Consider the following 25,270-nt stretch of genomic DNA (forward strand, 5'->3'; position numbering starts at 1 on the left):
GTATCAATTTCCTTTTCTCCATCTGGAACTATTTATTATACATATTATATTTTACATAAGAAGTTAATGGGATGAACAAGTTTTCAAATTTACTTGAAATGATTGACCATGCTGTGTGTTTAATGTGTAGATCAAAAGTGTCGGAAAAAGGAGGTGGGATCGCTGTAAGTGTGACTTCTGTATGAATATAATATAACAGTTTTGTGGCTACATCTTCGGAACTGAAACTAATTTATTTGAGGCAATTATAGGAACAGTTCATCAATAATTGCAAAACATAGAAATTATAGAGGTAAATACCAGCCCTTCACAGAAATATTTACAATCTCTTGGTGGTGATCATCTAGGGAAGATGAAGATTAGCATCTCAGATTCAACAGCAATAACAAATAAAATAAAATAATGATGATAATTGTACATGGATTTATTTATTTACAGTAGGATTTATTTTTATATATTAAAAATAAAATGGTTGATATGTACAAATTTAAAATAAAATAAAAGAAGAATTTGCCAAGTAGTTTTAATAGTGAGTACATCTAGCCGAACAAGTTGTAAAGCTGCTTTAACCCCTTTGGAGGATTATTGGGGATAGTACAGGAGGTTAAGTTTAAAACTAAGTAATTGGAGTGTAATAAAAGATTTGTGGAATTTTGTGTATCAAGATTTTATGACATCAACAAAAGGAATATTGGTCATTGTGGACCGTGTGTTTGGATGCATGAAAGGTAGCGTTTACTTTTCCTTTTTTTGGGGATTTTGGATTAAGAAATTTGGATGCAATTATAGTTGGAATGTTTGGTCAAACACCACAGTTTGATCTATGTTCAAATATTTTTTTTCTTTTCCTACAAGGGTTCGCAACAGCAGAGGTCATATAAACCCTCAGGGTGCCGGTGTTTTTGAAAAAAAAAAAAAAAAAAAATTTGTAAGTATGTCGGGTTCGAATGCAGGGCTGCTGGATTTGAACCCAGTACCTTTAATGTGCTTATTTTTACATGGCTTTATCTATATTATATATAGATACAGAAAATGTGTTTAAAAAAATTTGATCAATTTTAAAAAATACCTTGATAGCTCCAAGATATGTTTAACACCAAAAGAAATAATGCAAAGATTTTCCCCATTTATTTTTATGAGAAAATGTTTCAAAAACACATGGCTTTGTAAATAAATGAACATTTGGCTAGATGGCTTTTAAAATCAACTAAAATCAGTTAATTTTTGCTATCTGATCTACCTTATTTAATTTTTATGTGTAATATCTGATTCATTGAACAAGATTAGTATTACTAAAAAAGGAAATCACACATCCTACATTTTGTTTAATTGAAATTAATGTATTCAAGTAAATGCAACTAGATAAAAATAATTTGATTATGTAATTATATTATTACCTATATACTTAGATTTGACACTAGTTTACTGCATAAATGAAAAACTGCCAAAACAAAAAATATCAGTAAAATTTAGAATTTAGTGTAGAACATATTTGTTCTTTTAGAAATAGCATTATTGGGTTAATTTATAGATTTGGCAGATCTAAAAAATCTCCTGTTTTATGGCTTTTAAAATTAGGCTTTATTAATAAATACTTTTTAATTATCACATTTATTTCTATTATTTTTATTATTATATTTTTTATTTTTCATTTCTTTATTTTGACTTCTTCAACTATTTTTTAGGGGCTAGTCTCCCATACACAAATGGCCGGAATTTAAGCAGCAGATAAACAAAATTGGTAAAATAACAATAACCAAAACAACAACAAACATTAATAATAATAATAAACAATAAATTATATTTTATATAATAATATAAATTATTTTATATAATAGAAGAATTATATTTTATATGGTACAACTATATTTATTTCAAAATAATCTATCAAATTATTGACTTTAATTTAAGTTTAAATGTAGATGAAAAAAAGCAATATTTGGACATCTTATCTCTTTCTCTCATTGATTGGTGAATAAAATATGTAATTTGTTTTACAACTAAACATAGATGAATGCCTGGTAGAATTTACTAAGACATTGAAAGTGATAAATAGTCAACACAATTTAGTTGCCCATTGATTATATTTTAAAGAAATAATAGATAAAAAAAACCTTCTTTCAGCTAATACTGGAAAATTATAGAGAGGAAAAGACAGTTCTGAGGATGAAAAGAGGAAACAGAAAATTAAGGATTTAAATAAACTTATTTTGAACTTTATCTCAAAATTCAGAATGAGAAGAAAAGTGTGGATTCCATACAACAGTAGAAAATTCGAGCATAGGACAAATGAGAGTTTTGTACAGTGCCAATGATGAATTGGGGTTATGAAAATTATGAGTGATTCTTATAGCAAAACCCATAATTTTAAGAGCTTTTTATTAACAATGATAATATGCTGCTTAAATTCCTTTGAAACAAGATACTCTGTTTAGTGTGTTATTATTGAGAGAATTAGACTGGTGTTAGAAGATTGATTTTTATACGATATTTATTTATTTTCACTTAGACAACTACATGACAATATCTGCATTATAACTTTTTTTAAATATTGTGATTAGTTTGGAAAATAAACTCTACTTACATAAACGGGTAAATAAATAATAATAAATAATTTATGACAAACATTTAATGAGGGGATAAAGCATCTGAAAAAAATCTGGAAAGAGGAAGAACGATCAAATGAAATTTATGAGCGTTTAGCTACACTTAAATGTAAATGATTAATATGACACCAGAAACTAAATTTATGAACCGATTGCTGCTAGAGAAGTCTTGTGTTGATTTTATAGAGTGGACAATTTTAAGATTATCAGCGTATAATAAAGACAGCAGAAACAGACTTAAAGATTAAAAATAATAAAGGGCCTAAATGTGACCCCTGTGGGACTCCAGATGTAAAAAGTCACTAAAAGTGGAGACCTTTTTTTGTAAGATTAATCATGTGAGTCTAAATCACAAAGTTGGCACTACGAAATAAATTGAAGTGTGACATGTTTTTTATTTTTCAGTAACATCATATAAAGAAAGTGAAGATCTTTTAAATTATGCATATGAATAAAGGCAATGGAGGAAACAGAAATGCTTAGAAATTAATGATAAAATATAAAAATTAACATGCTTGTAAAAGATCATCTGTAAGGAAAGATTTTAATTAATTAATAATGTAGTCGTATGAAGTATTCTTAAGGATACCAGTGGCCATTGTAGAAGCTTCTTTGCACTTGAAGCTTACAGCAAATTGAAAGTGATGCCATACAATGTACAAGTTGCGAGTACAATACAGATGGTTTATATTTGTTGAATTCGTGTAGAAAAATTAAATGAGGGTAAACTAAAGATTTTATTATTGAGTGAAAAAAAGGGGAATTTCGATTGTAATGGGGGAAAATGTCAATGTCGGTTCGTAAACACTGTCCTGGACCCGTCTTCCGATCGGTGATCCCGTGCTGAATTCTGATATCAGACAGGCACTAGACTGTAGAATCGGTTCTGCTCATTCTCCTGACAGTTTGACCGTCGACGGACGTTTTTCCTGTTTGAGACCGTTTCGCGGACGGATGAGGATTTCCAACGATTTCAACGAGGATTCTTCGTTTTCGGACAGCAGCCAAGTCGCAGCCCGGTCGGGATCCAACTCCCTTGGACAGAGGTCTGCCCGAAGATGGACATAGTAGAACAGCTCAAGGAAGAAGGATGGTAAGCGAATTTCAACAGCGTACACTTCTTCCAAGGATCTTTTTTCCTCACGTCCGCCCGTTTTCCGCCTACTCCTTTTTCATTTATTGCATGTTTATTATTGTCAACGTCATTTTCTGCAGTTGTGACTATTGGTTCATTTGCAGTACGGTCTTGCTTAGTCCGCGCTCCAGAACGACCTTCCAGACGATTGATTTTTTTAAATGCGACGTTGCTTTATCTTTTATAGAAAATTATTAGTGACAACTGTATGCTTCATTATTTTAATGAACATTTATCCAAATCACATTTTTAAACGGTACTTGACCATTTTAAGATGTTCTCCTATAATAAAACCCAAAATCAAGGTTGTTATCCAATGTATTAAGGAGGTGTACACACTAAACAAATCTTGGCCAATGAAAGACAGCCAACTGCTTTATTGGCTGTGGTTTGCTTAGTGAATATGGGAGGTGAATGAGCCAATGAAACCATTTGCCTTGGTCGGGGTGCGGGCTTCTGGCAGTAATATCAAAAGGGTTGATTTTGACTATGATTGCACATGGCCAACCTTTGGCCTCAACCCCTTGGTTTGATGAAGATGAGCTAAGGATGGCAAATGTGTTGGCGACCAACATTTGACCCAATTCTGTTGTCTTTCATTGGCTGAGATTTGCTTCGTGTGTACAGGAGGCGAATCAAAGCCAGCATTTGGCCGTGGTCGGGTTCGGACTTTTAGCAGTAACATCAAAAGGGGTTCCACATGGCCAAATCTCTTGGCCTCAACTGCTAGGTTTGATGAGGATAAGCCAAGGATGGCCAATGTGTTGGTGACCAACATTCAACCTGATTCGTTGTCTTTCATTAGCCGAGATTTGCTTAGTGTGTACTGTTGTACAAACAGACAACAGTAATGTTGAAACTTTCTTTCTTCTTAATTCGTCTTCTCCTCTTAAAGGTTGGCAATCCAAGCATCTAGCTCTTCCTTGTTGGTCGCTGCCCTGAAAACGACCAACTATTGCCCCAGATCATTCCGCCTCCTAATGGAATGCTTCCACAGTATTTTGCATTCGTTATTATCCTCCACATGTCTCAAGTACTGCGCTTTTATTTATTTTATCATGAGCAGAAGTTACCAGGACTTGCTCATTCTGTGAAGCACTTCTTCATTTGTATCCTTATGGAGCTACAGTATGCTGAGTAAATACACATCAAAGGCCTCGAGCTTCATCTTGGTACTTAAATCAAACATCCAGCTTTCGCATACATTTAACAGGACCGTGAATACATAACATCTTATTCTCATTCTCTTTTCAGTATTAGAAGCATTGACCACTTTTTTCACATAGGAACAACTGGATCAAGGTATGGTCTTGAAGAAAAAAGCAAATTCAGTTGTAACCACCAAGCTTTCGACCCATTTTAAGGTCATCATCAGGGCAAAACAATATTAAATATGTTTAGGTTGACATATTTAAGTTTTTTACAAGCGATGTCATTTTTCCTTGAAGACTGACTCAGTCCTAACATTAGCCAAGGATTGTAACAATATTGAAAACTACTGTAAAAACACTTAAATATGTAAATATTTATGATTGTTTTAACCTGATGATGATCTTAAAATAGGTCGAAAGCTTAGCAGTAACAACTGAATTTGCTTTTTAAGCATGCAAATTGTACAATTCATGTCGAGAGACATGCTTGTAACTCCTTCAACCTGTTAACGAGCTTTGCGTTTAGCTTTTATAAATCAATCAACCATCATCTCAAAACATTTTTAAAATGGACATAATTATAGGTTTTGCCATTTTCCATTTAATTAAATTTAGCAATAACTATAATTTAAGTTTAACTTGCAATAGTTTTTATTAATTGGGTGGAAAATAATTTTAACTTCTTTGTTGTAAGTAATCATAAATATATAGTTTAGATTTTTAAGTTTATAATTGGAAAAACTGTGTTATTAAATAAATGTATTTATAATTCATCCAGGATACTTTCACCTGAGGGTTATCAACTTTTGACAGAAGAAGGAAAACTCACTGATAAAAATGCCATTCTGAAAAAAGCATTGGACGTAAGTATTATATACATAAATATTAATAACATTATGTATATAAGTTTTAAATATCATTATTAATTGATCGTTTGATAAAATAATTTACTCAAGATTTTTAATGGCATTTTAAACTCTAAATAATAATTTAATTCTCATGTTCTTTGGCATTTAGTGAAATGTAACTATTACTTTTAGTACAAATTCAGCAGAAAGAAATAAAGTTATTGTACCTGAAAGAAACCTAATGCTTTGGAATAAATAAAGCTGAAAAATATTGAAGAATAAACTTGTTTTACGTTTTCCTAATGTTATTGTTTATTGATTTTATTTTTCTTTAATAATTAAAAGATATCAAGTTTGAAAATTGTTTTAATTGAGAATAATTTTATGAAATTAGAGGCGACATATTTTTTTAATGTTTTTATTTATATCTTATCACTTTGGTGTTTATCGAAATTAATGAAAGTAGAAGGATAATAGTTGAAATCTACATTTGGATAAATTGGTGTTAATCAATTTTTAATTATTATAATATATATTTTTTTAAATAGTTATAAGTTCTGTGTTTTTTATGTTTAATTTTTGTAATGTAATTTATATTTTTTTTATTTATTATTTATTTTTTGAAATGATTTTTAGATTGATATATGTGAGCTAGGAGGATGTAGCTTTCCTTCTGATCTCGTGAAAGGAAAATGTGAAAATGTAAGTGTATCCATTGCTTGATAGTACGATTTGCGACTAATGCATTTTGTTTCTTAAGATCCAAGGGGATATAGTAGTTCAGATCAAAAAAATAAGGAATATTTCTGCTCCCAAGTCGAATCAGACTTCGCAACATGCACCTCGTATGTTCAAGCTGTCTTTGACAGACGGCACTCATGCCGTGCCTGCAGTGGAAATGAAGCAATTGTCCCAAGTCAGGTAAACTGTTTTAAATTATACTTTTTGTTTTACAGTTTTAAAATTTTATTTTTTGGTGTTTTTCAGTTCTTTCTTCCCCAGTTGTCTCATTAAGAGTTTGTTTGGTTTTGTCAAATTTCAGCTTGAACACACCGCCTGGTACGAAGCTGAGGCTTAAGGGTGAAATCGCTATCAGAAATGGCCTTCTTCTTCTTTATCCTTCAAACGTCGAGTTTCTTGGAGGCAACGTTTCGAAGCTAGTCGAAAAATGGTTAAACCAGGTAATAAAAATGGTCGATTTTTAAAATAGATATTTTGTTTAAAACCAAGTTCCTTGATGGTTCTAGAGCTTTACACACCAAACAAGACGCAGAGTGGGTGCTCTAGATGGTCCTCCGCCATGGATCCCTTTCGGAGAAAAAATGGTCCAAAATGATCTTTCAGAGAGGAATCTCAAAGTAAGACTCACCTTAAATTTTAATTAGTCCATGCATTAACAGTATTTTTTTTTTCAATTCATTGCTCAGTTTAATTTTAATGTAGTAATTCAAAATAAAAAAATCCATTTTGAGATTTAATCATAAGAGATTTAATTTAATGCACTGCACACCTTAAATCTCATTTTAAAATTTGCCTTAAAAAAAAGTAAGCCAACAGTACATTATTAAGTATAAATTTTGAATTAGATTGTTGACGATAAAGATAAAGAGAACAAGAACAATGGCGAGTTTGAGGCACAGAGGAGGGATGCAATTGCAGAGGTGAAAACAGGTCCAAAGGTATTCGGGGGTGGAAACAAACCAATTGTTGACAAAAATATCCAGGCTTTAATGGAAAAAGGTTTTACACTCCAGGAAGCACAAACTGCTCTCAAACAAAACAAAAGTTTTGACCGCGCTTTAAAAAATCTTCAGGTAGGCCTTAAAAAAAAAAAAAAAATCTTTTGTACATTGATTATTCACCTATTATACCATTTATATTAAAAAATTTCAGAGAAAAACGGGAAAAGGAGGAGATGATAAGGAAAAAACTGAAAAAGAGGGTGGTGGTAAAGGTAAAAGAAAGGCTGACAATGATCAGGTCCAGAGTCAGAAACCGACATCGACCATTCTACTCTATCAGTACGTCAAAGACTCCTTGCCAGGCCACAGTAAGAATGATTTTTGTTTATATTCTCTTTCAAACATCTAATTCTATTTAATTAGCTCTAGAAAAAGAGGAGGAAAAAGAAAAAGAGAAAGAAAAAGAAAAAGAGAAGCAGAGGGAGTGGGAAAAGTTCGAACAGAGTAGCCATGGACAAAGGAACTTTAACCACGATAAAGGCAGGTCTAGCGGCGGACACAGGAGCACCCACTCAAACAGCGGTGCCAGTGATCGCAGACCAAGAGAGAGCAATCGTTGGCAAGGGCCTAATCAAAGTAAGAGTCAATTTTTCTAAAAGGGAAGCAGGGCATAATATTTTCCTTTCCATTTCAGATCAAAAGCCTCCGAGGTTTCAAAATCAAAACAAAAATAAAGTGGAGATGTCTGACCACTTTGATCATTTTGTCAGCAGAAACGAAGTCGGCTCGGTGACCAACTTCAGAAATAGTGGCGACAACTATTTCTCACCTAAAAGCAATAGTTCACAAAATACTCAGCAATACAACGGCCATAGGAATTATTTTAAAGTCGATAATATGAGTGAGTACATTTATCAGTCAATAACTATTGAATCATTTTAGTTATAAAATATTTATAAGTAATATGTAATATATTTACCAAAACTTCTTACTATTAAGAAGAGATTATCTTGTATATTGTTAACTTCATTTTTGTATTTAAAAAATATATACAAGTGCAATAAATTGTTAACTTAACAAGAAAAGTTTGGAAAAAAAGATTGTTAGGAAATCCTATTGTTATATTTGTTTAGATTACAATCAACCTAGCGGTAGTAGCAATGGGGAATATAGAAATCAGAATTCGTATAAACCGGCAGGGATGCCGGACATTCCCGAGTTCCCATACAAGGACAACAATTCTCTGATGTCAATGGTTCCGATGAACAGTCTCTCGTCTAGTTACAACAATCGTATCAACACTCCTAATGGCACTGTCAGCAAGCCAGACAAATACCGCTGGCAGAAGGGTGACAAGTGTCTTGCCAAATATTGGGAGGACAATGAGGTATGTAAAAAATTATATGTACCACGTAAAAGCATCGTGCATAATAACTACTCCTTTATTTTTCTGAACTGTTCCGCCAATTTTTATTTCTTGAAAGCTTTCAGTCCAGCAAATGGCCCATTCTCTCGAACTCGAATAGGAGTAATGTTAAATTATCCCACATGGCAGATGACTAGGGCGAGGCCATGTGCTGGCCTGAAAATTTTCAAGAAATAAAAACTAGTGGAACAGTTCAGAACAATAAAGGAGAAATTAAAAAACATATATAAGCTGGTTTTTAATATTGATTTTATTTTATAGTTTTATAAAGCGGAAGTGACAGCAATATCTAAAAAGACGTGTGTAGTTCGGTTCCTTGATTACGGCAACTTTGAGGAAGTTCTCCAAGACGACTGTTACCCTTTGCCTGCGGTATTAATTCAAAATAGGATTTTTCCTTTTTCAAATAGAGTTTAATATTATATTTCTATTATTTAGGAAAATGCTTCGAACCACCCTGGCATGTCTGAAGACAGAAATGTCAACTTCAACAACGGTGAGGCGAGAGGGACTGTCCAAGAGAAAAGTTTTGACAATTTGTTTTTCCCACCAGGGTTGATGGAGTTCAGGAGGGGAGGACGAGGCTCGTACGTCAAGTCGGGAGAAAGCATGGGACCAAGGAAGAACCAGCGCTACTCGCAGTCGATGTACATGCCGCCGCCTGGGAGAAGTGCCAAATAGCCTTCCCTGAGCATCTCAACATTGCCCTCCGATTTGGACAATGGGCCCGTGAGGTGCCACTCATGCTTATCTCGGTAGTATTTTGTGAATATAATAAATAACCAGTACCTTTCGTCTCCTAGGACTAAAGACAAAATTGAACTAATTTCTTTTTTTTCTTTTCATCTTGTACAATAAATTACCTCTGGTGGTGAATATTATTTATAAGTATGTGTCAAATGTTTTGAAATTGATTTGATTTATATTTTAATTGATTGTATTTTTTTAATTTAAAATTAATTATTAATAATTTATATTTTTTAAGTTTTGTTATATTTTCTTGTCAACCTCTTTGTACATTTTTTTGAAAGTACTAATAATTAATTTTGTAGTTTATGAGCTGATTTAAATGAAGAGGGTCTTGACTAAAAACAATAATTAAAAGCAATTAATAAGGTTTATAAAGTTTCCCTTCCTAGTAGTTGAGTATGTATTAATTTTGTAAATGCATATTTTGTAATCTGTTATGAAAGAAATAATAATTTAAAAAATTGTTCCAAGATGTTAAAATTGTAATGAACTAGAATACGAATAGGGGAGACACTTCTTTTGTTCCTTACAGGAACATTTGTTGATTGGGCCATAAGTCATCTGTTCAGTCGGTCCAAGAATGAAGAAGAAGGTTAAGAAATAGTAATGAGTAATGTACAATTTCATTGAATAAAATGTACAATAAAGATTTCAATCTGTTTTCACCTTTTCCTTAACCTCTGTGGACTGATGCTCTTTTTAGAAAATATGCTGAGTTGAAGTGCCTCAGAAAAATGGTGGTTGTCAGAGTTTTTGGACTTGTTGTCTTGGAGGGTAATGAACGTGTGGTCAAGACAGCGAAAGGCAGGTTGTCCCACCCTCCAGACCAGACCATTGCAGTGAAAAACGATAAAAGATAGATGGCAGCGTCAGTGGTCAGGGACGTCTGTGAGTCGAGTATGACAGGTATGTGGCCCTCAGAGAATCTTGAATCGTAGATGAGGGATCGTAATCACCCAATTGGCCATATGTGGTTGACATGGTGCTTTTGTACCAAAGCCCGCGCAGGTGCTCCTTATGTAGAGAAAGGTTGCATGATGTGCCCCACTTAAAAGGCGTGTCATGTCGGCTCCATACAGAGTGTGTGTAGGCATACTGCCAGATTTACAAATGGTTCTCGAGCACCGCCATCATTTTTTTTATTGCATATAGTGAAACTGTGTTTTGTTTGAATGCATGTATTTATTAGTGTGAGTGGTGATGGTGAAATATAGTGTCACTATTGCCCCTCTAGCAGTGTGTTTAGGGTTGATGGCAGAATATTTATAGAAGTACCTCATTGACCCTAATTTAGGTTAGATTATCAGTACTGTGTATAGGTCGATGGAGGTATATCAAGTACTCCACCGACTAATCAGAATGGGGCAATGCATAAATGTATTTATAAGCATGAATGTATTTATTTGTGCAACTGGCATCTAATTTAAGTTAGGATAGATTATAGTTTGGATGGGTTTGAAACTGAAATGACCTAGCTGTCGATAGCCCGTTGAAGCGATGATCTGGGCATCTGGCAACCCAGCCACATAATGGGATGAGTGAACTTGATGTAGACACTAATGTCAGCACATTGGGGTGAAAATCCGAATATAATAAGCTATAGCTTTCTTATTGTGTATAATGGCACTGCTAGAATTTATAAATAATAATTGACATTTTGAAAACAATGATCATTTACCAATTGCTGAGTTACTAACTTTGAGGTTTAGAGTGCTTAATTATTACTAGTACAATATATTTATATTCAATCATGATATCAATATGACCACTTAGTTATAACAATTATTAAGGGTGGGTAAGACAATCAATATTTAATATGAAAAAAAGTAATTAAATCTGAAGATTTCTCTCCTCGTGACCGCATCGAGCCTGAGTGAATGAGGTTTCATCCTGTCTCTTGCAATTGCCCAATCGATTATGACCTGGGTCAGTTTACAGTGTTTAACTTCTTTTATTGCCGTTTATCTTTATTGGCCTAAGAAGAATTCTTCTGCAATATCTAGTCTCTCCTATAAAGACGGGTGCCAGCCACCCCTCGTCCATTTTGACGAGTAATCACTGTTGGCTACTTGATGGACAATGTCGATAGTGGATGATGTAGAAAGTGCGAACTCGACTTTGGCTGTAGGCCCTGATGAGGGTGAGTGGATTTTATTGCTTATATTGAAAAAAAAAAAACTTAAAAGAAAAAACAATTTAATTTGTACATTTGAACATACACTTATTGACAAATAAAATTTAAAACATAGAATATATTTTAATTTATAGACATTTTGTTAACATTATACACTGCCATTGCCGACTGAAAAAAACAAAAAACAAACAAACATTAATGTAATATCTATATTTTTAAATTCTACACTTTTTTTTAAAAAGAAAATAGTACAAATGTGAAACATTGCAGGTTATTATACTACAGTAAAAAATATCTTTCAAAACTTAAATGTTAACCCAGCGGTTCCCAAACTTTTTAAATTTCCAGCGCCCTTAATATATCAGAATTTTTCCACAGTGTTTGGTGAAAAGTCCTCAGAGAGAACTTTATGACAATAATAGCAATTCATTTCCAATTCAGAAAAAGTGATTTATCCAAATTTCTTATTTTGTCTGCACTTGTATTTAATAAATATTCAAAACTCCTGATTTGTGAAATTGAAAAACTTGTCTTTTGAAAAGCGATTAATAACAAAAATGTAGAAATTATTTAATTAATTATACTTATATTAGTTATGGTTACACTTTCTGTTTATTATTTCCAATTTTTATGCAAAGCTGGTTGAGAAGAAAATATGAAAAAAAAGTAAATACACACGTGAATACTTTTTTTTGGGAAATATTATATAAAATCCACAATTGCAGCTGTCTCATTAACATCCATATTGAGATTGGATGGCCACCAGGGTCTTAGTTTTTAGGGTTTTATAAAGGAGGGTTAAGTTTTAGGTTTTTATATAAATATAAAAATAAAAATAATATTTTTTCTAGAAAATTTTTATAGTGCCCCTGTTGCATAGGCCTCAGTCTGGAGCACACAGTTACCCAGTGGCTCATTTTTGATATTTAAAAAAAAGTTTTTCAATGAATTCTCCTGGACGAGAGACTCTCACGCCGCGGCCGTGGGTTCGATTCCCACCGTCGCCTCTGGCCCTTTTTCACAATAACCCCCCCTAAATTTGAACACACATATACGAATTGTCACATGGCTAATATGCATAGTTCATAACGCAAAAAAAGAAAAAAAAAATCTGGATGGCATAGAATCACACTTTTGTAAATGGAACACTTTACTAGATGCTATTTCACGAATTAGTAATTGGCATTGCAAGTACTTAAATTTGGTAAAGCTTCAGTCATGTAGCAAGTGTCCTGATGTTTCTTTTTAGTCGATTTGGTAATTAACAATTTTCTATTGATTTAATTATCGACGGTTGGTTGTGCAAGGCAACTGCAAAGTCTTCTTTTATGTCATGTTTATTTTGTTATTTTTATAACTTCGGAATTTTTGACATAACCTAAAAGTATGATTTTAATTAGGTCTTCCATTTTGGGAAGCATTACAATAGTATCTTGAAAGAAACAGACACATTTTTTCATTAAATATTTTAAATTGGCCCTCTCCTGTAACTGATTTTTAAGCAAACTATACGCCAAATTATTTAAAATTTCTCTTCTTATTCTATTTGAAGATTCTATTCTATTATCTATTTGAAGGGTTATTGCTTTTAAAAATAACATGAGCATTTATAACTTATTTTTTATAAACAACCCCTTGTCATAATTCAGCAAAGATCATTCTAAAAAATGTTGAACCGCCTCAGGGTCACTTAAATGGGGCTTTCTCCAGTCACAGGTTTTTGTGTTAATCAAATGCGTTTTGGCATTGTGCTATCTTCAGTGAGGAACAGGAAGAAAAAATTAGAGGCCACCTTCTATTTAGAGGCTTTGGAGTGACGGTAAAGGAAAGTAAAAAATATTACGTATTGCTCCCCAGCCTTAAAAACATATAGATTGAATACTAACTACTTTTGATGAAATTGGAAAAAAATTAAGTAAAAATACAATAACAAAAGAAATTGCGGTTTGCAGTTCCACTACATGTCCACCACAGGGTTAAAGAACCAAAAAATTTTAAGTCACTGTTTTTAGTCCCATTTCTTTCTTGGTGGTGGAAACTAAAGAAAATGAAATACTCCAAAGTATTTTGAGTGTGAAGAGTGACGAAACTCTGTTAAGGAATATATGGGAATTTTTTACTCGTGGGTTTTCTATAAAACAACTCATTAGTAAACAGTTCCAGCTTAGTGTTTGTTCGATTTTGAAATTTGTGGAGATTTACTAAGTTTACTTGTGCAAGTAATTTATCATTTAAGATGTGGTTATGGGCAAGGCTTAAATTTTGGATTAAAAGAGCAAATTTTCATATTTTGCACTATGATTGCATTACAGCACAACTACGATGATATAAAATTATACTTACATCAAACTTGCCCAGTGTGTGATCACACATTTTGTCCAGATCTTGCAGCCCTTTCTGTAAGATGTCTATCGCCCTCGGGCCGTTGGTTTGGATCCGCAGGTGCATCTTCATCTCCGCAGGGTGAGGGACGGTATAACCGCAGAAGGTCACTTCTGGACTAATGTGAGAAAAATTTCATAAAATTGTTGTTTAAGAGATTGAAAAAAAAATGCCTACTCACTATGATGTGATTACACATCTAAGAACGTTGCCAAATGTGTGCCCCTCGTCATAAAAGACAAACGTCCTCGACGTTTCTGTGCCCTCGTCTCCAGCGAGCTAAGTATTGGTAAAGTTGTAAGAATTAATACTTTTTTTAAACTGAAGAACACTTCTGAGTCAAGTACTCAAGTAATTATTTTAAACGTAAGAACAAATCTAAAAAAGAAACAAACTTACTTCGGCAATCTTCATGGTCTTTTCCTTTTGTTCAATAGTCTTTCGTTATTACCTTTATAAAATCGTGCAAATTGTTTATTTTGTTTTTATTAAAACTGTCTTTTTCACTGAACTCCTGACGACAGGGGTTTGTATTTTGTTTACAATAAGATTATAAATTGGCAGGAAAAAACCTCCCTGATTTTTAAAACCACGTGCAGAAGTCTCATCCAGTGACGTCAATTTCCGGGTTTGTTACCTACTTCTCAAATTTATCTTTTCTCTATGGTAAAATATATGCAATAAAATCAGTTGTATAATATATTGTTCTTTTTTTAATATTACTTCTGCCAGTTAACCCAGTTGTGTAGCTTTTAATAACTTTGATAGCTTTTAATTGTTACCAGTTGTCAAAAGTCAAGGCAAAAATGAATTTATTTGCTGAACATTGAATACATTAATTTGAGAAAAAAAGTAAATGATAATCTGGAACAAAATAATGTAAAATATATAGCATGCTATCAGTAAGCTTAACTTGTGCTTGAGAGAAAGAGTTGTGAGCTCGCAAGTAGTTTTATACATTTACAAAAATGTATTTGTACAAATTAGTGGTAGCAGTGTTCATTAAATTTATTTGACTGTTGTCATTTTATCTAATTTTTTAAATAATATATTTATTATATTACTACTAAATAATATATATTTCTTTTAAAAATTTATCTTCTTTAATAAATGTTTAAAAAAATTAAATTTATCATAAGAGGAAAGGAATTTATATCAATTTTGTTTTGATATATAAATCTCAATGCTGCATTATATGCATGGAAGTGTTTACTTCAGGAAAAATAAGTTTTATTAACACATTAGTTCTTGTAGTGTAATTGAAGTCTATGATAGTTAAAAGTTTATGCTTATAAATACTGTCTATGTTAAAACACTCACACTGCAAACAGATATCCAGAAACTGGCAGACGAAAATCAAGTAATTTGGTCGTTATCGATCATTTTTGTTTATCCTCGTTGGTTTGATCTGTTCATCAATCTATAGTTTCATAGATTACCGGTAGGTACTACCCTCGATGAATTTTGTCAGACACATTTCGGTATTTCGCCATTTTCAGTGAGAGCTTGGGTGATTTCTGAGAATCCAAGTTCAACACTGAAGATGGCGAAATGAAGACTATGCTGACTATCAAACTGTAGGTTTATATCACCTCACATACCGGAGCAGGAAACCTCACAATTTGTTCATAAATTATGATCTATCATCTTCAATTTAGGGATATGACGAAACTTGGATGATAGACTAAACCGGCGAAGTTAGCTAGTATCAAACTGATCGGCAACGACTAAATAACAGGTTCATCACATAGACAACATGGAGAATTGTAATTTAACTAAATCACTTTTTAACAACATGAAAGAATATCTATACTTACAAAATAATACCAAATGCCAAAGCAAGGTACACTGGTGCGAGTAGATTTCATAGTAAAACTTTGGGGTGAATCCAAAAATGGCCTATTAGATGTACATTAGAACGATGCCTATAAAGTCCATGTATGGTAGCCAATAACTTAGAAAATAAGACGCAAAGTCAACTGAAGCACTGAAGCTCAACCTATTACATCATCACAAGGGCAATGCAACAAGCCCTCGGCAGTAAAGGACAACTGGTACTTTTAAGCACTTGCACACATAGTGACGGAATGGTAATATAAGAAGATTTTAAGTAATGGTGACAAACACACACGAAAAATCTTTAGATGCCTTTTGGGAGTTAATTTCTCAGCTTCACGGAAAAACATTGAATGGATTTGATATGAACATTGGTATGTTTTTGGGATTTTAATTCGTAAAATACACTGAAATACCGATCAAATCAGAGTTTTTTCTCTTCTGGTAGTAGCCTTCCCTTAGCAGATGTATTCTTTTTTGCATGTATCACAGACGTCATAATGTATGTGTAAATATTTCTTTGCGAACGAAAGAAGAACCACTCATGTACAAATTCGAATTTTTGTTTAGCGAACTCGAATTCTGGAACTCCGGGAGCACACTCTGCTCATGCTGATTTATAAGTCCTTCGATCATCCATTGCGCATTGAAGTAAATATTTCAAATAATACGAAAAGATGAGACAGATACTTGCAGGCTCTGCCAAAAATAGCCTAGGTACTTGCACATTGGAAAGATAAACCAAACCTAAAGCTATATAGACCTATGTGTACCTACATCAAACAGGCACCTATGTTCACACAGTGTTCAAATTCCTCCCAAAAAGCAGAGTAAACTCTTGAAGATTCAGCAAGATTTTTCGTAATTTTTGTCTTCCCTGTTTAAAGAGTTAGCTTTAGCAAGATATTCAAAATGTAATACTTGCCAACTGGCACATTTCTGAGATAGTCTCTCCACCCATTGCTTTATGCAGCATTTCTTTGTTAATTAGTTTTATGAAATCACTGTTAACGTTTCTTAAATATATAAGATTTTCAAAAAGATTATTGTAAATCAGCCTGCCAGGCCCACAATTTATCTAATTGGCCACGGATTACCGTGTAGAAAGTTTTTCTAATTACAATTTTTAATTCGGTTCAGAAAGGAAATGCCTGCTTGGCGTGAAAAACCGCACGTAACATGTTTCCTTTTCAGTAGTTCACATGAAAATTATCTCCATAACTTCATTTATATTGTCTTATTTTTACGCGTTACAGTTAAAAGGCAGTAAAGTCATGAAAATCCGAAAACAATATTAAACGTCGATAATGCAGTATTTAGTTTAACTATTTAAAAAAAAATCCAACTGTCGAAGAAATCAAAGATGTCTTAATTTGCCAAATACTATAAAAGTTACAATCTGTTTGCAATACTAACGGAGAGATAACATGTATTACGCCAATTACATTGAAAGAAATTCTGATCATACAGGTATTTATGATCAATATGTTAGTTTACTTTATCTCAAATCGTCTCAATAAAACTTTATAACCATGTAGTTTTTCTTTTTTATTAATTGTTTTATTGAATCAGAAAATTACAACTTTTAAGTTGAAACACTTGAACCACGATGAAGTTTTTATTTTTAGATAGAAGCCACTGGAAAAATAGTTAGAAATGAAATAATAATAACACTCACAACTTATTTAACGTTTTATTAATTATTATGTACTCAGGAATTACATTAAAAATTAACTTCTTCTTCTGCACAAACTTGTGTTAATGGCGGCTCTTTTGAATGCTTACCCTGCTAGGAACTTCACGTCTCACATAAATCGGGCGAAGATAAACAAAATAAGTTTTGACATAACACCTCTTCGAATGGACAGAACTTTGGAGATGCCTGCTGATGCCATGACCCCTAAATTCAGTTTTGGCAAAAGATTTTAAATCAAAATACCTTGTAGAGCAGACTGGAAGAAAGGGATCCCAGTTAATGCCGGCCATATTTGGTTTAAAGATGACTCCAAAACCAAATATCGGTCAGGAGTTGGCATTTATGGAAATAAACCAAGGACTAGATTTCGGATTCCGTATAAGCGTTGGACAATATGCCACCGTCTTTTAAGTGGAAACTGTGGCTATTGAACATTGGGCCAGGGAGATAAAAAGGCTAGGGATCATCAAAAGAAGAAATAACCTACTCAAAGCAGACAGACTGTCAGAGGAGGATCTGCAAGACTATACATAGCCCCGAACTTATACTTGGGATAACAAAAACAAATATAGAATCCTCCATCGCAGAATGGATCCAAACAAAACAAAAGGAGGAGTGAATAAACAATAGCGGCGCTAGACACAGTAAACTTATGATGAAACAACCCTCACCAAGACTGGCAAAATCACTGCTGCAATTGGAGAGGGCTAAACTCAGATGAGTGGTATGACTACTAACCGGTCACTCTCATTTGAGAAAACATCTACCATGGGCATGTACAACGCTAATCCAATCTGCAGATTATGTAATGAGGAGGAGGAAACAGCCACCTATATCATCTTCGAATGCGAAGCAACTGCTTAATGGCGATTTAACCTAACATGGAAAAAACTTAGGGAATCAAATTGCAGCAGCGACAGTCTATGACCTTATACTTCTAAGGAGAAGGATTGAGTCTATTGCACTGAACTAAGGAAATAGGAAGGTACAACAAGCCAGAAGGCTGCAGTGCCTGGGGAGCACAAACCCCGCTTCCTAGTATCCTTATTAGCATACCGTCTACTCGGACAGCCAGAGGGCTCTGAAGGGAATTGCCGCATCGACGGTAAAGTCCAGAGTCATTTGGTACTGCATCAGAGCCTTGCCAGACATTGGGGAAAATAACAAAATTACCCTTGTCTGGGTGCCAGAGCAAGAAGAGGCCGATAAATTGGCCAAAGAAACTTCAATGAAGACACCTATTGGCCCTAAACCCGTTTGAGGTTTACCAAACTGCCAAAAACGCGGATCCGTTAGATAATGGCTTAATAATAAGTCCTCTGCTCAATGGGAATGTATCCCGGAACAGAGGCATGCGAAAAAGTTTATCAAAGGACCATCTCAGAAACTAACGGCGAACTACTAAATCTAGAACTCGCTAGGACTAGAATAATAATTGGACTGCTAACTGGACACTACAGACTCCAGAAGCATATGTATAGACTCAGAGTGGGAGAAGCAAGAGCGCAGATATTGCTAAGAAGAAGAAGAAACAGCAAACGTGTCCTTTATTGGTGCGATGGTCTATAGGCTGAGCCCTTAAAATGTTTTGAGGTTTGGTAAAAAGCCTCAAACTTAACGAGGAGCTCTAGATTAAAAAATGGAGATGCACAATTGACCAATACTGGTCACGGTGCACAGGTAAAGAGGCCGGCCCTGATGCAATCTAATCTAGTCTACCTCTTCGAACTGCCGCACAAGGAACTAGCCTCCTCTATGACAGAAAGGAATTGGATTATATAAAAGATGAAGTTGAGCGAATCTCTGTCAAGTTCTTTGATAAACTGATGAACAACACTAATCCTAAATCCTAATCCTAAACACTAATCCTGAACAGTAATCATGAAATTGGAAACTATTCAATGAATACATTATGGAAACATAGGAAATGTACTAATTATATCAATACATGTACTGTTGGTATCAACTTAAACAGTTCTGTTTTGTTTTTGGTTTTCGACAATTTGCCGATTAGGTCATACTGTGGTTCGTAACACAACATAACATTTGCATAAACAGCCCTATTAACTGACAAACTTGCACATCCAGCGGCCAGATTTCCAAATGGGCTTTTTTTCCAAAACATCACACATAATCTCGTAGTTAAAATATCTTCGTAGGTATACATAGTTTTCAAGATAAAACAATACTAATGAAAAATTCTTTGCTTTTTGTTTGTGTTTGTGTGTGATAAGTTCTTAGGAAGTTAAATAAGTAATAAAAACAGATTAATTAATCAATCATTATTAATTATCAGCAATAATTATTATCATACTTTGTTCGTTCAGAAGAAATTTTGCGTGGGCTTTTACGACGGAATTTTTAAATTTTAATTGACGTGACAATAATGACCCTCGTGCAAAATTATACAAAATTTGGGTAAAACATATTCGCAAGCCTACACAAGATACAAATGAGGAACATAAAGTTCACAATTAAACCTAGGTATAACAGGTATAAATTCAAAGAAATAAGAAGAAAAAGGCTTATACAAAATATATTGTACAGAAAGAAACGGGTTTAAATGCCGATTTTTAATTTTTCAGGCGTTTTGAAAATTACATACGTTTTTTGCACTAAAGTAGACTTATCTCCAGATCTAATTAACATAGTTAATTAGTGTGTTTTTAATATTATTTTACAATAAGCGGCACATATTTTGTACATTTGAAACACCAAAAAATTGAAATATTACTTTTTAAAAAAATATTCTTTCAAAATTCAAATGTAGGAAATTATCAAGAAAAAAAAAACAAGTACACATTTTTATTACATTTGTTCAAAGCGTTCCCAACGTAAGGTTACCAAAAAAAGAGGCCAATTTTCTAATTAGATAAAGTTGATGTAGTGACTCCTTTTACTGCTTAGTGTCACAAGCCAACAAGTTTCCTCGGCTTGAATTAAATGGTGAGAAGCCTTTTAAGTGGAAGAGAGTCGTTTCACACGCGTGAGTGGCTTCTTATTCAATTTACCCCAAGAGTACACAACAAGCAGTAAACGAGATGAGGATAAAACCCGACCCATTTTGTAGTACAGAGATCCGCACTATCAAAAAGCATATTATTTTAAAAAATTCAGGGCTAGAAAAGAAAGCATCGAAGTAATGAGGAAGTGAGTCAGGATCTTAACAGGGCACTGCAGGCACAATGGAAATTTAATGTAGAGACTCCTTTAACTGCTTATTGTCACAAGCCAACAAGTTTCCTCGGCTTGAATTAAATGGTGAGAAGCCTTTTAAATGGAAAAGAGTCGTTTCACACGCGTGAGTGGATTCTCAGCAATTTACCCCAAGAGTATACAACATGCAGTAAACGTGATGAGGATAGGACCCGAGCCATTTGGTAGTATAGAGGTCCGCATTATCAAAAGAAGACAGGGCAAGAAAAGAAAGCATGGAAGGAAGGAGGAAGTGACTCAGGATCTTAACAGGGCACTGCAGACACAATGGAAATTTGAAGGATTGGCATCGATTAACACGTGTAGGTTTGATAAGGGTGCAGAGGAAACCTCAGCACATCTTCTATCAGATTGTGATGCTGCTCTTTTCCTCTGGAGAAAGTGTTTTAGGACTTACAACACAGTGTAAGAACTACTAACTCAAATTCATGGACTCACCGGCGTACCAAAAGTACATAAGTCAATAATTCTTAAAGGGTGTAGCGTGACAACCCCCTGACCTGCATGCCTTTATTCAGTTGCTTTAAATTAATGTAAAATCGAAAATTTGAAAGTAAAAAGGGAGTTCAGGTCTTCTCATATTATATATATTATAATTATTTAGGCGCTTCTTAGTTTCAATATTATTGAAGTTCATCAGTTTTCACATTTGAAAAATTTTGTACTACAGGAAGTTTTTAAATTTTTATACCAGAAATAATATTGTACCTTTGGACCGAATCCAATGCTAATTTAAATTTAACCTGTTATTTCGTTAAATAAATTGAAAAATAACAGGTCAAGTAAATAAGTATTTCCAAATTCCTCAATAGCACGAGTGTTGGTAAGATTTATAGCAGTATCATCCAAGTTGCTAGTTGTAGGATTTCTTTGTTAGAGAAGAGGCCGTGATGCTGATGGTGGTGGTGGTGGTGTTTGTGCGGTTTGAATCCTCCGAAACCACCACTTTGGACGGGTCTGATCGGCTTCGCCCCTCCGCCTCCAGCACCTCCGAATAGTCCTGGCAGCCCTTGGAAGTTGGAGCCGCCGAAGACGCCGCCGAGCTGACCCGCAGCAGGCTGCAGATTGCCTCCAAGCTGACCGACTTGACCCTGTGCCGTTTGCAGTGCTTGAATCCGCCTCCTGGACGCCTGGAACAGCCGATTCACGGATCCCAGCGTGTTTAAAGGAACCTGGAATTTAAGACTGTAGAATTTATGCCATTTATTTACATTTTTAAATAATAAAGACATGCTGTACTTACTTCAAAACGTAACCAAAGTGCAAAACTAAGATCCCATGCATTTAGGCAAAAAATATAAACTTCTCATCTCCCGTTTCTCTGCACCCTTTTACAGAAACAAACTTTGGGAACTGTACATTTCAAACCAAATAACTATCATGTCCATTACCTGTTCACTTTTCATAATAACTAGGTATAAAGATTAATTTTGGGGCGCGTCGGAGACCGCAACGGTTTAGGCGTTGACACGGCACTCATCAATGTAAGATTACCGTACCGGGTTCGAACCCGACATATAATGAATGGCCTTTCTTTTCAAAAACACCCCGACGTTTTTCGAAAAAGATTAATATTTGACTTAAAATGTAAACACAACAATAATAACTTTTTGTTTACAGTTATAGAGAATTACTAATCCTTTTATACTGTTTAGATTAAAAATAATGAAAATCAGTTCTATTTCATTTTTTACAGAGCCAACTTGTCGAGTGAGTTAATTGGTTTTTTAAACCCTTTTCTTTGATGATTGAGTTGAAATTTGAGTAAGTTTTTTACGAAAGTGATGTGGTGAGATTATTGAAATGCTCGAGGTGCCGGTGTTTAGAAACACAACATATTTGTTATTATGTGGGTTTGGAATGCACGGCCGTTGGATTCGAACCGGGGATTGTGTTTGCTGTGGACTACCATCCACGATTGCCTACAAAGTTTTTGGCCACCGGAAGTCTCGATTGAGGAGAAAGTAGTGGTCGATCGCGATACTATGGCTACTGACCGTCATTTAACCGCTTCCTTCATAGGAGTCAACTCCAAATGGTCCGTAACGTTAAGGTGAACTGTAAAATAGTCATCAGAAGGCTTCAAAAGAATAGCCTAGTCTCTAGACGTCCTGCATCAGATTCTCCAGTAATGGAGAGGCATCGAGTAGATAGGCGACTATTCGCACATAATTGGGCACTGGAACAACGGCGGCTTTTCTCTTCACAGATGAGTGGGAATCAGATGACCCACTGTTTGTGGAGAGGACGTTATACAGAATAGATCTTTGGCTGCACTCAGGTACACTGAGGACGTTCTTTAATCCGGTCGCTTATTTAATCGATGCCTAGGAACTTAAGACCCCGCAATGCCGGAGGAGGTAATACGCCTTTTTTTGTCTTTCCAACAGCAGAAGTCATATCTCACTCAGAGTATCGATGTTTTTGAAAAAAAGCCCATTTCTATGTCGGGTTGACTTTGAGTGTATATTGATGAATTGACGAAACAATTCGATATAAGGTACGACTAGAATTTACCAAGCTATCGGTTCTGAGTAATTTTAGGTTTAATGAAGGCATAGTCAATGCTTTTTAATTGTTCATAATATAAAAAAAAATATGTAAAGTGGATCTGACCCTTCATTCAATAGTTACTTGGACATTAAGCCCTACTGAATGACTAGTAGAACTACTTGGACTACTACGTGGACGAGTTATTTGAACGTACGACAAGTATTTGCCACGGTAGCGGTTCTGGGTTCGAATCCCGGCATAGTTTTGAAATTTTATTTGTTAATAATTTTGCATTGTAAATTGTTTTGACCCTTCGACGGCGACACCCAACTGGTCGTTGGACGTTCCTCCTGTATGAAAAGAATTTCATGAATTATTATCATAAAAGAATATTATCATTAAGAAGTCATTATTATCGATAATACCTAATCATTTTAATTAATCGTCTTGATTTCGCATAATTTAGCAACAATCATTATTAAACATAAAACATAAACCACATATTAAAAGATTATTTTTTTACCCAGCAACCAAATATTTTGCATTAATGTACGAAAATTGCAATTAGTTCATTTGTATAAATAAATATTATATCGATTAATTAAAATATTTCTTCTATTAATCAAGAACACGTTTTTGTATTGGAAACGTCAAATTATCTAGTTTGGTTATATTTTCAAAGCATAGTTACGGAAACAGTTAGCCATAAAAATTAATATTCCAATTAATACGTGCGTTATTTTCAATTCAAAGCTAAATATTTTTATTGTACTAGTTGAAAATATGTACAACATATTTACATTGCTAAAACTGCATGCATTAATTTTTAAAACTACCGTACAACCATCTACCAATTCAAACAAAGACACTCACATTTTATACACTATAATAAAAATACTTAAACAATTGGTACAAAATTCAAATGTGCATTCAATATCCGGTTGAATTCGGATGTTTCTAAATATATGTGTGTAAAATTCGGGCCATTCGTTTTTTTTTTTTACTTTTTGTCTGACCCTTTGATTTAGCAAGACCAACTGTATTTGTAATATACGTTTTTGTAGTTTGTGTGTTTGTCTACAATTCTTGTGTTTCTATGGATTGATATCGGGATTAACATTGCTGTCGTTATTTATTTAAAATCAATTACTTATCCTAACACTTCAATAGCAAAGTAGAGTGTAGAGACACGCAATTAAAGATCTGGGGCTTCGTTCGCAAGATAAAAGAAAGCTGGCCAATTGCACAATTTCAAAGAGAAACTAGAACAAATCTAAACACTTTATTTCTTCCATTATTATTTTTTAAATCAATATTGTTATAGTATAGTTAATTTGAAGCGTTTCTTGGCAGCCGATGTACAGACAGATATTTAAATTTCAAAACGCCTTTTTGACCCAAACGTCCCTAGTAAATACGTAAATCTACATATTGCCGATGGAAAACTGTTCACCAATCAGAATTGGTGTCGAGCGTAGGCTGAGATTTCGCAAATCTGGCCGAATTGCGCAAAGAGAAGCAGTAAGATACCTGTTTATTCACTAAGAGTTCTGTCATGAGTTCATGATACTCATGATCATGATAACAGTAAGGTAGGGCCTAAACAAAAACAGTTTTTCGAATAATGATTGAACAAAATTTATGCAGTCCTTTCGATCAAAAAGATTTGTTTTGTTTTATTCTTTTTAATTTTTTAGAGTAAATTTTTTAATGAATGAATATTTAAAGGCTATTGTATTTCATTAGTATATCTCTATCTATCTATATCTAAAGATTATATTGATAAGACATTGTTTCTATGACATTATAAAAATAATTTCTTTACAAAGTAGCAATATATTTTAATAAATTATTTTAAAAAATATATAAGTGACTGTATTCCGTTTATTTTCATCCATCTTACTTCTACCTGTAT

The 25,270-nt window shown here is 33.9% G+C and overlaps 3 protein-coding genes across 5 annotated transcripts in view; 2 read left to right on the top strand and 1 right to left on the bottom strand.

Moving 5' to 3' along the window:
- Positions 1–3,159: 3,159 nt before the first annotated feature.
- LOC106661958 (tudor domain-containing protein 3) lies at positions 3,160–9,729 on the top strand. The gene is made up of 14 exons (XM_014385738.2): positions 3,160–3,699; positions 5,671–5,755; positions 6,377–6,442; positions 6,501–6,661; positions 6,783–6,921; positions 6,988–7,098; positions 7,327–7,554; positions 7,634–7,790; positions 7,846–8,058; positions 8,117–8,323; positions 8,556–8,809; positions 9,110–9,220; positions 9,287–9,344; positions 9,402–9,729. The coding sequence occupies exons 1-14, from the start codon at positions 3,665–3,667 to the stop codon at positions 9,527–9,529; spliced, it is 1,953 nt and encodes a 650-aa protein (XP_014241224.1). The 5' UTR covers positions 3,160–3,664; the 3' UTR covers positions 9,530–9,729.
- Positions 9,730–11,626: 1,897 nt separating this feature from the next.
- Positions 11,627–25,270, top strand: part of LOC106661651 (retinitis pigmentosa 1-like 1 protein) — a 29,582-nt gene continuing 15,938 nt past the window's right edge. Inside the window, exon 1 of one of the 3 annotated variants that reach the window (XM_024229528.1) lies at positions 11,627–11,738. In XM_024229528.1, coding sequence (XP_024085296.1) covers positions 11,678–11,738 — 61 coding nt within the window. In that variant the 5' untranslated portion in view covers positions 11,627–11,677. The remainder of the gene's footprint in view (positions 11,739–25,270) is intronic. The other 2 variants (XM_014385191.2, XM_024229529.1) reach the window with 2 other exon arrangements.
- LOC106661887 (probable DNA-directed RNA polymerases I and III subunit RPAC2) lies at positions 11,800–14,684 on the bottom strand. The gene is made up of 4 exons (XM_014385623.2): positions 14,514–14,684; positions 14,296–14,393; positions 14,076–14,232; positions 11,800–11,900 (listed from the first exon to the last, which is right to left on the bottom strand). The coding sequence occupies exons 1-4, from the start codon at positions 14,526–14,528 to the stop codon at positions 11,856–11,858; spliced, it is 315 nt and encodes a 104-aa protein (XP_014241109.1). The 5' UTR covers positions 14,529–14,684; the 3' UTR covers positions 11,800–11,855.

This window comes from Cimex lectularius, unplaced genomic scaffold (assembly GCF_000648675.2).
Source record: "Cimex lectularius strain Harlan isolate CLEC.00 unplaced genomic scaffold, Clec_2.1 scaffold421, whole genome shotgun sequence".
Taxonomy (NCBI): Eukaryota; Metazoa; Arthropoda; class Insecta; order Hemiptera; family Cimicidae; genus Cimex; species Cimex lectularius.